General features: G+C 42.0%; 1 protein-coding gene across 16 annotated transcripts in view; it reads right to left on the minus strand.

Moving 5' to 3' along the window:
• Window positions 1-12506, minus strand: part of Elp4 (elongator acetyltransferase complex subunit 4) — a 193394-nt gene that overhangs the window by 173323 nt on the left and 7565 nt on the right. For all 16 annotated transcript variants that reach the window (XR_015451326.1, XR_015451325.1, XR_015451323.1 and 13 more), the window contains exon 3: window positions 3117-3238. Coding sequence is in view for 12 of the 16 variants with exons in the window: in XM_087211214.1 (XP_087067340.1) it covers window positions 3117-3238 (122 nt within the window). In the remaining 4 variants the exon portion in view is untranslated. The remainder of the gene's footprint in view (window positions 1-3116; window positions 3239-12506) is intronic.

Below are 12506 nucleotides of genomic sequence, written 5' to 3' on the forward strand. Positions count from 1 at the left end.
ATTTGTACTGTTTATATCTTCCATGTCTCCCTTTAACATGCTGAATCTGTCCTCTAGTTTACTCAATATTTAGAATACAGTTATAATAAAAACTTATGTTCTTCTCTATTAAATCTATTACTGGTGTCATTTCCCTTTTGTTCTAATTGACTTTCATTCTTACTATAAATTGTATGGTCTTGTTTCTTTGCATACATACTAAGTTCTAATAAAATATACAGACATTATATATTTTATTCTGTTGGGTGCTTGTTATTTTTCTATTGCTTTTAGTATTATGAGCTTAGTTTCACTTGGCAGGACCAAAGCTGGATTTATAATCTAGGGATAAATTTGCCCACTACCAATGCATAACTCTTCCTAATACTCTGAAATCCTATAAATTACAAGGTTTTCCACTCTGGCATGTGAGAGCAAACACTCCTGTTAACTCTGGGAATCGTTACTTCCAACACTTTCAAGTGGTTCTCTCCCTCCCCTTGGGGAGTTTTCTTGCATCCAGATGCTCGTGTAAGGAATGGAGGCACATCCTTGCACCTGTCCCCTTCCGGATACTTGTGAAGACAAATTACCCTGGCCTCCCTGGACTCCTAGCTCTGTCTCCTAAGTCTTAATGTACATTCCTCTTCCTTTCACTATGCACTGGAAATGCTATATGTGCTTAACTAGGGAAGTTACAGGGCTTCCTTCCTTTTTTGCTAAATCAGAAATCACCATTCTAATGCTCATGTTTGGAAATGTTTTGATTCATATATCTTGTACTTAAAAAAAAATTAGTTGTTTCAGGCAAGAAAGGAAATTTGATCTTTATCATTTACCTTGGTTAGATTTTGCAACATGGACAAACAGTACAACTTGAAGGATCTATATTTTTCTCCTTCTTAAGGTTCTATATATATTTTAAGGATCTATTTTTTTTTAATTTTTCTACACCATAAAGTTGCTCTGTAAATAAATGCTTACAGAATTAAAATTCTTACATATTTGACTGGATAGACTAGAAAGGTTGACGGACATATAAGGCACACTGTGATTTTTAGTACCACTCCGGCAAGTTTAAGGTACCTAAGAGAGACGTGGGTTTAGTACGGAGATAAAAAGTTCTGTCTATCTATACTAGGTTTTAACACGGGCTACTGTGGATGGAAGAGTCAAGAAAGAAAAACACTTTATTTTTAAAAGCATATAAGGCCTTTCCGCTTCTAGTGTGGAGAAATTTTCCTGAGACGGCTTTGAAAGTGTTTGAGATGAAATGTTAGCCTCAGCATATTACAGAACACGCCACGTGGAACCCATGCCGCCTCCTTGGACAATGACTACCAACTTCACTGCTCCTGGCAAGCACAGCTACTGCCCAGACACTGGCAGAGAGGGTAGGGCCAAGGAAAAAGAACAGAGGAGAAATAAAACCATCAAGAAAATGTCTCAGAAAGTGAACATCTGAAAAAGACAGAAGGGGCAAATAGGCCTTGCAACATCCATCATACAATGGTTTTTTTTCTTTCCATTTTATAACAATATTATTTAATAAATAAAGGTTGACCTGTGTGAAAGAATATTAGTTTTGACTTCAGTATTATAGTAACTTTTATAACTGAGTGTAGAAGTTTGTTGGTGTCTGTTGATAGTTACTGTAAATTAGTATTTACCATGTACAAATTCCTTAAAAATGAAGTACTCATTTACCATTTGAGGGACTATGTGCTGAAATAAAAATCTCCCATGGTGAAAGACTTTATTTAGAACATGAACTGTATCCAAATAATGACTTAAATTGGGGTCCTGCTCTACGCAACGGAATTAAGAATTTTCCAAGTTAGGACAGTCCTTTCTGAGGTGAAATGTGTGCCTGGCTAAAAAACGATACAATACATGAATCATATATGTTATCTTTACTGCTTATTATTTGGAAGAGAATCTGCTCTAGCAGTCTCACAGCAAAATAACTTTAATCAGTGAGGACTTCTAATTTCTGTATCTTTCTTCTGATTTATACATTTGGCATATTGGTAATATAATTACCAGACTTTCTCCAGTTGTTTTTCTCTACCGAGTTTTTTCAAGGTTGTCTTATTATCAAAATGATGTAGAGTATGACCTACTCGTTATAATAGTTTTTTTACACTGACAGAGCATTTCTTTACTTGTATTTTTACTTTATGAAAAAATAAAGTCTCATAAAATAATAAAAAACAATAGTTAATACACTATGTATCATTTTCTTCAAAGTAGTTGCTAAGTATAAGATATAAAGCAAAAAGATTCTTGTAAAAAGGAAATAAACAGATAATAACACAAAGCAGGGTTTTCTCTCAATCACATCTAAGAAAATTAAAAATTCATTTATGAGTATTTCAATTTTCTTAGATGTGTTCAGGCTAAAACCATGCAAAAGCTGGTAGTAAAAATGCCAACTACTGTAGTCTTACAACCATTTTATTCTTGCTTATGTTAAGCATAAATGTAAAATACTAAAAATGTCTTACAAGACAATTTGCTTATTGAATAGAATCTGCTTGTGTTTTTTATTCCATTATTTGTTTTAACTCACTTATACAGCAGTGATTGCCCATACTTTTATTTGATAGCTTCAAGGTAAAAATTAAAATTCAAGTTTCTTTTAAGGAATTCTTAAGGTAATAATAGTTAAATTACACTTAATGAACAGTAAAGGAATGCTCAGAGTTTGGAAAATCTACTTAAGCATAGTAGTTAGGATGAAATTAATTATGTCAAAAGCAGAAAGTTATAACTGGAAGTAAAGAATTAAAGGGTATTTCTCCTCTTCAATATTGATTTTTTTCTATTAAACATGATTTGTATGGATGTCTGACCCAGTAATTTTAATTAGTGTCAGCTTTAAACAGCTTATCAATATTTCCTCATATCTGATATGAATTACTTTAAATTTAAAAACTTATCTAAGAAAACTAATTTAAAATGCAACACTACATTCTAGTAAATTTGATACTTCTCATTGAGATAAAAATACACATAGTCCTATTAGTGTTTTAAGATATAGTTTGTATAGAAATACGTGCATCTTGCTGACATACAAAACCAACACGTTGGTACGCCACGTCCCAGATGCAAGGCTGAAGGGCGACACTCTATACCTGTAAAATGCCAGCAGGGTGCTCTTTAGCGGATGCAACCAACAAAGTGTGCCCACTGACAATGCCCTCGGCCAGGAAATGCTTGAAGAGCAGCGGTGAGTAAATATCGTATTTATCCTCCTCTGGAAACAAGAGAAAGACGACAGTCAGAAAGCTGTAACGCACCAAGCACCCTCGCATGCTTTCGCGGCCTTTCCTCCTTAGAGCAAGGACGTGGGGCCACGCTGTGCCTCCCTCCGGCACCAAGAGGAGACTGTCAGGACAGTCCGTGAGGAGACACTGCGGACAGACTGACTGCACACATCATTCTCCAACCACTGACCGCCCACAGCCACAGAGCTGGGAGGCTTCTGCTCCACGATAGCGTGGAAAACATCAAAGGCTTTCCCTCCGCCGAGACGTGGTGTGCAGGCACGCCCAGCGCCTCCACAGCCTGTACACGCCCAGCCCTCTCCTCACGTCCCAGTAAGGACGCACTCCATGCAGGGAGCCTGATGTCTAACGCTTACCAAGTTCACAAAAACAGAATTAGATTCTGTTTCTCATCTCCAGTTTGGGGTTTAAAATCCAATACTATTTTAAATTGAAGACTTTAAAGTGGATAGAATTTCTAAATTTGTACTGTTTTCTCAGTAAATAGTCTTCTGCTTTTTATTACTCCCTTTATCCTTTTTCTTTTCAGAATTGTAACAATTGAACGTTATTCTGCTGCCTGCCGCGAAAGTGCAAGGACCCGAGTTCGATCCCCGGTACCCCCCCCAATGTTATTCTGGAGGTTTCTTGGGCAAAAATATGCCTTAGTTTTGAAATGTCATTAAAAAATGAAAACAGCTTCATACTATCTTCGTCCTCTTACTATTTCTAATAAGCCACATGTCTATACTTTTATATCAGCTTTCTTTCCTTCAATAACTGGAACACAGGGGAAAACCAGGAAAATAGGTAACCACTGCCTAAAACAAGAGCAGTCATTATTAACTTACTGAACAAATATTAACTGAATTCCTATAACACCTTTCATAGTAATTGGCAGTACAGTGAGAGATGAAAGTCGTTAAGAGAAACCCTGAAAGACTCCTCACTCTCCTAAGGATGATGTCACATGACACAGAATGTCCATTCCCTTTCAGTCATTCGGAATATGCACCAAAACAGAACACGGGCTAACCCAAAAACACACCGTGACAGATTTCAAAGCACCGCCCACAGAGTGTGTTCTCAGGCTAAGGTGGAAGGAAAACAGAATTCAATGATAATGCATTAATTCATAAAAACTCCTACCGCTGAAATCAAAGCACCCATTTGTGCTGAACTGTGGACCAAAACTATACGAAAAGGAAAATCAGAAGATATTTTGAACAAAATTATGGAAATACATAATATAAAAAATGGAGGGGGCGCTAAGAGCGTATCTTAGAAGAAAATCTGTAACTTTTAAGTGCTTAATAAGAAAATTAGAATGCCGTAGTCAATTATCTGTTTTAATTTTTTAAAAGCTAGACAAATAAGCTCATGTAAAATTCAAAGTAAATGATAAGAAATAATAAAGAATAAAAATCAATTAAAAAAAAACCCTGGATCAATAAAAAGGAGAGTGAGAGGGCTAGGAATGTAGCTCAGCACTAGGAGCTCGCCTGGCATGTCTGAGGCACTGGGTTCAATTCCCAGTCATGGAAAACAAAAGAATGGAAGGAAGGAGGAAGCAAGGAAGATAAGTGGCTTGCTTGAGGGACCCTGCCTCCCTGGGCCACACTCCTGACTGAAGAGCCCCTCCAAGGAGGAGCCTAGTGTTTGGGCTGGCCTGTGAGTTTCCCTCTCTGGAGAGGCCGGCTCCCATGCAAGTCATCACCCCAGGAGGCACCTGCTGCTCCCAGTACCTGCAGCAGGCAGCAGGGCACCTGGAGACGGCCGGGGGCAGTTCCAGTGACGCCCCCTCCCTGCACCGCTGGGCTGTGTGGACAGTCTAGCACAGACGGGGCACTGCAGGCTGAGCTTGGGCACCACCTAAGGCCATCCCTGCCGAACCAATCCTGTCCAAAGCTAAAAGCTAAACACCACTGGGCTTTAATGATTTCTGAATGTAGGCAGGGAGAGCCACCCTCGTCACTCGGGTGTCTGGCTTGGCACCTGGGAGATACAATAACCCAGGATCACAGGAAGAGGTGGGTTCAGAAGAGTGGGGTGGACTTTGGAGGCAGGGAAAGGCTGCACACTCAGCTCCAGATGCTCTGGTTTTGAGGCAGTGGCAAGGTATCAGACAGGAATTGCTGCACAAGGAACAGAGGAGGCTCTGGCCCTTCCCTCTGCATCCTACCATGCAGCCTGTCTGGAGATTACGGTTACTTCGACTCCCTGATCAGCCAGCGGAGGCAGGGCTGAGAACCCCTCCCAGAGAGCACTAGGAGAGAGAGCAGGACACCAGCACTTTACGGGAAGCAGGAGTAAGGAGGACCAGAGCAGAATGTGCCAACAGATTCCAAAGGAAGCAAGGGCAACTCCCAACATGACTTGGTCCACAGGTCACAAAGGGCTGAGAAGAACCCTCTGGGTCAGGCAGTGAGATGGCCTTGAGTGACTAACGCGGTTTCTGTGAAACAGTGGTGTCTGCAGTACACTGAGGAGCAAGTGCACTACCACAGTACACAAGCACACACTGTATGGAGGCTTGGCCGTGAGAGGAAAGAGGAGCAGCAACCGCAGAGAGAGGCTGGTCAGGATGGAAAGGCTCTGCTAGGCTGGAGGCCTCAAATCAAAGGCCCGGGCCGGGCTTGTGCATGGGATGTGGCAGGAACCTTCAGCCGAGGGCCTTGTGCGAGTCGCTGTGTCCTTGGAGGCCCCGCCTTCACCCCCTCCTCCCACCATTCACCGGATGATGGAGTTGCCACTCTGCCACCATCACGTGCTGCCTGGCCACAGACCCGAAAGCAAGAGGCCAACCTGCTTCAACGCTGTGAGCCCACCAGACCTCTCCTGGAGAAGCGGACCTCCTCGGGTATTTCTATTTTAACTGCAGGCTGACCAATGTGACTACTTTTTCTTTCTTTTTTTCTTTTAAATAAGTCTCACTATACAGTCCAGGCTGGCCTTGAACCTGAGATCTTCCTCCCTCAGAATCCCAAGTGCTGTGGGATTATAGGAATGTGCCACTATGCCAAAGATCTGACCATGTGTACCCATGTGTATGTGGTACACACAGATAAGAACTAATAAAGAGGAAAAGATTAAGATAAGGAGAGAAGAGAGCTTACTATTGACAGATCCTTGGAAAGGTGGAAGGACAGGAGACCTGCTATGGTTTGGATCTACAATGTCCCCCAGTGTCAAATGTCATGTGTCAGAGCTGGGCTTTGGAAGGTGCCTGGATCACAGAGGTGCAAACTTCATCCGTAGAAGAACGCATGGATAAGCTCACACCCTAATGTGCCGAGGGGTGGGGCCTGGTTGGAGAAAGTGTGTGCCTTCCAAGGGTGCATCCTGACCCCAGACCCTCCCTCTCTATTCCTTAGGCTGCCAGGAGGTGAGCAGCATTCCTCTGCCACATCCCTCTCCCATAATGCTCTTGCCTTGGAGCCAGCCAACCATGGACTGAAACCTCTGAACCCATGAGCCCAAATAACTTCTTCCTCCATTAGCTTGCAAGTGTCAGGTACTTTGTCTCAGCAGTGGAAAGCTGACCAATGTAAGACCTCAGGAAGAGGGGAAAGGGTGATTCTCAAACAGAAGATATAGTGTAATTTATCTGTGAACATAGGAAAGCTTTAAGGGTTGATGGTAGGAGGCTTGGCACATTCTCATCCATTGAAAACATTTTTGTGTGTGTGTAACACTGGAAACCATCACAAAGAATGAAGGAACAAGCAGTACTGACTGATGTTTGAAGGCATGAAAGTTTAAAAGGCCACTGAGATTACTGAGAATAAAAAAGAGGTAACTAGAGCTACGCAAGAGTTTTCCGCCAGTGTTAAGGGCCCACCTGAGATTAGAGATTATGACAGTCTCTAATAAAAGAGTGACATGATTAAGAAGCTGGGATATGGCAGAAATGAGAAGGTACACTGTCCAAAGATATATCTCACCTCAGAAGGGATTTTTTTAAATGAATTATCAGGTTTTTATATAAAATGATTTAATATCAAAGAAATCTGATTGTGAATCTCAGCCATTAATCTGTTTGCCCTTGGGTAAGTTACTTAGTTTCTCCAAAAATTTCAATTGTAATTGAGCATGGTGGTACATATACATAATCCCAGCACTCTGGGAGGCTGAGACAGGGGGATTCCAAGTTCAAGCCCAGCCTGGGCAACTTAGCAAGACTCTGTCTCAAAAAGCATAATTAAATGTTTTTAAAAATTCAATTTTATCACCTGTTAAATGTAGACGCCTTATCTGACTGTAGTGAAATTGAATGGTAAACACATGACTAGGGCTCCACATGATGCCTGGCATACAGAAAATCATCAATAAATATTAAATGTTTCAATAAAGTGATACGATTTTAGGATATCAAGGTTGGTTTTACTTAAAATAGGTGGCACAGATGGCAGGCACATTGGAAAGGTTTGTAAGGGAAGTAAATAGTAGGATATTGAGCCTAAAAAGAAAAGCCACACAATATGGTGGAGATAAGAGCTTTGGAAGAGCTTAATTCTTAGACAACGACCAAAGATAAAGGGGTGAGGCAGGATGGATTTTGTTGGCGCTAAAGTTTAAACAAACACATTCTGGGAGTCCTCTGGAGGTACAGATAATCGCCTGATCTTTGCACACTGGTTTCGGGGTGAGTACAAGAGCCACAAGTTTCAGGATTTGAATTTCACGAGGGAGTTGAGGCCGAGCTCGGCCTTTCCCCCTCAGACGGCCGCCCGGTACCAGCGAGCCGAGCACGCCCGCTGAGGTCCCCGCGCGCCAGCGCCAGCGGCCGTCCCCAAGAGCACGCCTCTCCCCCTGCTCGCCTCAGCTCCACCCATACTGATTCTAGCTGCATCTTTTCCACAGCTCTCGCATTTGCCTGCATATTCTAGGCATGCTGAGTATTCATGCGCAACCAGCACCTTGCTTAATTCATAAAGAGGAAAAGCCAAGAGTTTTACGGCCTAACAAGGCCAAGCGCATCCCGCAAACTGAAGTGCTGCTGCACTAAAAGCCACGTGTTTCTGCTGAAGAAGTGCACGGACAGCAGGGTGCCCTCTTTCAGTCCGTTAATGAAGCTGCAGTACTACTGTACGTGGAATGAAGAATACAAAGTATTAATACAAATCAGATTAGAGAGTTTTCCCAGAACTCCAGTGAGTAAATACTTTGGGTGCATGGGTCACATGCTCGCCACTGCACCTGCTCACACTTGCCCTCGTCCTACACGAGCAGCTGTGGACCGCGTGCAAATAAGCAGGCCTGGCTAGGCCGCTGCAAACTGTCACAGAGACAGGCAGCCAGGCAGCCGGCCAAGTTAGCCGGCTCCCACATAAGAAGGGAAATGCTCAAAATGTGCTGCGTGATGTGGAAGAGAAACAGCCCAGCAAAAAGTGCTGAGGACAACTGACGAGGGAATCCCGTACGAGCCTGTGAGGGAAACCTGGACCAGATGCAAACGCCACTCGCTAAGGTGATCCCATGCTTAGCACCTTCTCATGTTCTGCTTTCCTAGACCCTTCCCTGATGGTCACAGGGTGACTCGGTCCTGAGCAAGAAAACAGGGCAAAGTGACAATGTCAACTGTGGACCATGCTGAGACATCTTCCTCTTGGTGTTGATGAAATAAGAAGCCACCTGTGAGCAATCCCGGGCGCGGCCAGCTGGCCAACAGGGCAAGGCCTGGTGAGGCAGACTGCAGAACCCCCCTGTGAGCCTGCAGGGGAAAAGCTACACTGACTTGGGCTTGGTGGCATAGGCCTGGAGTCCCAGCTGTCGGGAGGCTGGGGCAGAAGGGCTCCAAGCCTGAGGCCTACCATGGATACCCAAAACAAACCAAGAGAGGGACCCTGTCCTGGCTGGCACTATGGCTGTGGACGTATGAAGGCATCACTGGTCCACAGAAATGGCAAGAGGTCAAATGTGAGCTGGGATATGCCAGCAAACTGTGTTAATATTCTTCCATGAGAACAGAACTAATCATTAATGCACCTGGCATTAGGCGGTCCTCGACCTACGATGATTTGACTCACGGTGTTTTGACTCATGAAGGGTCCATCAGATGGAACTTGAGGAGCATCCATAGCTGTAACTAACTGTCCAATCGCCCATCAACTATCTGCTACTTACAGAAGTAAAAGCATGTAAATAATACAGGAGCTCACTGAGAATGTCACTTAACTTGTATTTTAATTCCTGACAATTTCTATTGAACCTGTTACATGGTATATGTATGAACAGAAAAAGATCTGATGTTCATTATCACTTCACTTTTGATACAAATTTACCAAAAAACGATTTCAAAGCCAGGGGTGGTGCTGCACTCACTCTGGGAGGCTGAGGTAGGAGATTCCAAGTTCCAGCCCAGCCTGGGCAATTCAGCAAGACTCTGCCTCAAAAAAACGCTGGAGATGTACCACAGTGTGAAGGCCCTGGGTTCAATCCCTAGAACCACGAATTCTTTTAAAAAAACAATTTTGATATAAAACATCTCAAAGCTTACTACAGCGCTAAAGAATTAAACACGTTTTAATGAGAATCCGTTTTTAAGGGTTTTCCCCTCTGAGAATGGCCTTTCTGCATCCACTCTCCTTGCTTCTGCAGTGCCAAGTGGACGCAGCCTCCCTGGAGTTCACACAGCTGCATCTCTGCTGAAGCTGTCAGCACACGGCGGGGAGGCCACGCTGGCGCACACAGGAGCCACCACGGCTAATGGACAGTCTACTTCACGAGAAAATGCTCAGAACACTGGCAATCTGCAGTGAAAAATTACCAGTGCAAATCATTTTCCCGCTTCACTTTTCTCTTACTTCTGGGATAAAAAATTATGTCTTGGTGCTGAGCAGTACAGCAATGCTGGAGGCTCCCAGCCACTAGTTTTTGATCCCTGTGTCTGTTCATATCTCAGAGCTACTCCTCCACCTCCTGAGGCAGAGTTTACTCACTGTGCAAGTCACACCGACTTCGAAGCACAGAAAAATGCAGAACCCAGCCGAGCAGCCTCCTAATCTGGACACCTCCTCTCATCTCACCCATTTCTATGACAGATATTACAGAGTGGATAATACAGCGCCTCAGTGGTGAGAGAAGGCAGGAAACTGTTGTTCCAGAGCCATCTCGAAGTTAATGGTTAGCTTCAGAGAAAACAGGACTAAAATGTGTAAGTGGCATGATGACAAAAAAAAAAAATCAATGCTTTACATTTTTAGTAGTAATACACTACAACTATAAAAACAATCTTTAACTGACATATACTTGGAAATCTTATTAGCAGTCCCTGTATATTATTTCACCATTTGAAAGACAAAACTTTCAGATTATAATGGAGAAGTGGTGAGCATGTGAAATATGAATTTTTTCAGTGCTGCAACTTCAATCCTTATTATACATTAATTAAATTAGATCTTTCATGTTTAAAACTTTAAAAATTGAAAAAAAATTTGAAAATTGATTTTAAAAAACACAAATTCTCCGGTGTAGTGTTGTACACTTGTAATTCCAGCTACTAGGGAGGCTCAAGCAGGAGAACCACTATTTTGAGACCAGCCAGAGCAATTTAGCAAGAACTTGTCTGAAAAAATAAAGTTTTAAAAAGGGCTGGGCATATAGCTCAGTGGTAGAGTGCTTGTTTAGTATGCACAAGGCCCCGGGATAAATCCTCAGTACTGCAACAAAACAAAACAAAAATCCCACATTTGTGGACTTTATTTTACTGTTTAAAACTTTACTATTTTAAAAAGGGTTACAACTTTTATTTTACTGCTTGTGCCTGTTAAATAAAACACTTCTGAAAACTATGGAGCAGTTACATAAATACATGGGATCTCGAATCACACCAGAATTCAAATCCTGGTTTTCTCACTATGGATACAGGGAGTTACTTCACCCTTCTAGCTTCATTTCTTTATGAATGAAACAGAGGTGATATGAACTGAGTACCTGGAGAGATTGTTGTATAAATGAAAAATGCATACATAAAGTGCTTAGCATAATACATGACTCCTCCTAGAAGTCAGGGAAAGGGCAGTTGCCTACTATCACTACCCTCCCAGTAGCAAGGAGAGAGGCGGAGTAAGATAGCTCAGGTGGCGGCTCCCAACTTTTCCAGGTGGTGTTTCGCTCGTTATTAGACAAATGCTTACGTACGTGTGACCTTTATGCACCGCCACGCGCCACTCGCATTGTAATCATTCCTGGAGCAAATTTTCTACAATATTTACTACTCGTCTTTGCTACCTTAAGGGTGGTCGATCACAAGGAACTAACTTTCATTCCTGCCCAGCACCAATCAGGTGCCACAGTCTGAGTACGGTGAATACAGCTGGTGTGAAATTCAGAGTATCCTACTGAGTTCTGCCGTGTAAAGAGTCAGACCAGGATCTGAGCCAAGAGAACAACGTGGGGGATCAGGGCTGTAAAAGTTCTAACTCACACAAACCAGGTTAAGAAACAATGCTTCTTTGGAGCAGAATGCAAGTGATAATCTAGCTATCTGCAAATATTTTAAGGATGTCATATGAAAAAGTAGGCATGTTCATTCTGTAATATATCAGAGGACAAAACTACGGATAATAGATATGCTACAGGGCTCTGGGTCAAACAATATAGGGGTGTTTTGGTTATGTAATTGTGAAGATTTACTTCAAATCCAAGATTCTGTGATCTACACTAAAAGTAAGCTAAATAGGGATATTTATTTAAATAAGAAATTTCTTTACATATGAACAACAATATGATTAGCTTATTTTTCTTTCAGTAAGACAGTAATGACAAAATCTGTGATATAACTAGAGTCATTTATAGCTAAATGGATGCATATGGAGGCCATACTCTTAAGTGAAATAAATAAGACACACATGTGTAAATACTGAATATTTTTCTCTAGTGTGAGAAACTGAGAGCGTAAATAAGGATTAAAAGGATTAATAACTAATAACTGATACTTTGAAACAGGAAAAGGTCCAAAGGGGTAAGGGTGGTGGGAGGAGATGGGAAAAGGGAAGAATGGAAAGGAAAAATTATGAGAAAAGAAAAAAAAATGGAAATGAAGTCTATGTAAATAGGGAAGAGTGGAGGGGGTGAAGGGCGCAGAGGTAATGGGAAAAAAATAAGAACCAAGATGCATCATGGACAGGTACAAGCACCCAATGATAAATGTAAACATATTGTATACCTAAAATGTACCAATAAAAGAATTTAATGAAAAAAAAATCTGTGATATATATGAGTCTACACATACATACATACACACACATACACACA

This window comes from Heterocephalus glaber, unplaced genomic scaffold (assembly GCF_053883595.1).
Source record: "Heterocephalus glaber isolate CG9 unplaced genomic scaffold, H.glaber_assembly_v1.0 deba00001428, whole genome shotgun sequence".
NCBI lineage: Eukaryota > Metazoa > Chordata > Mammalia > Rodentia > Bathyergidae > Heterocephalus > Heterocephalus glaber.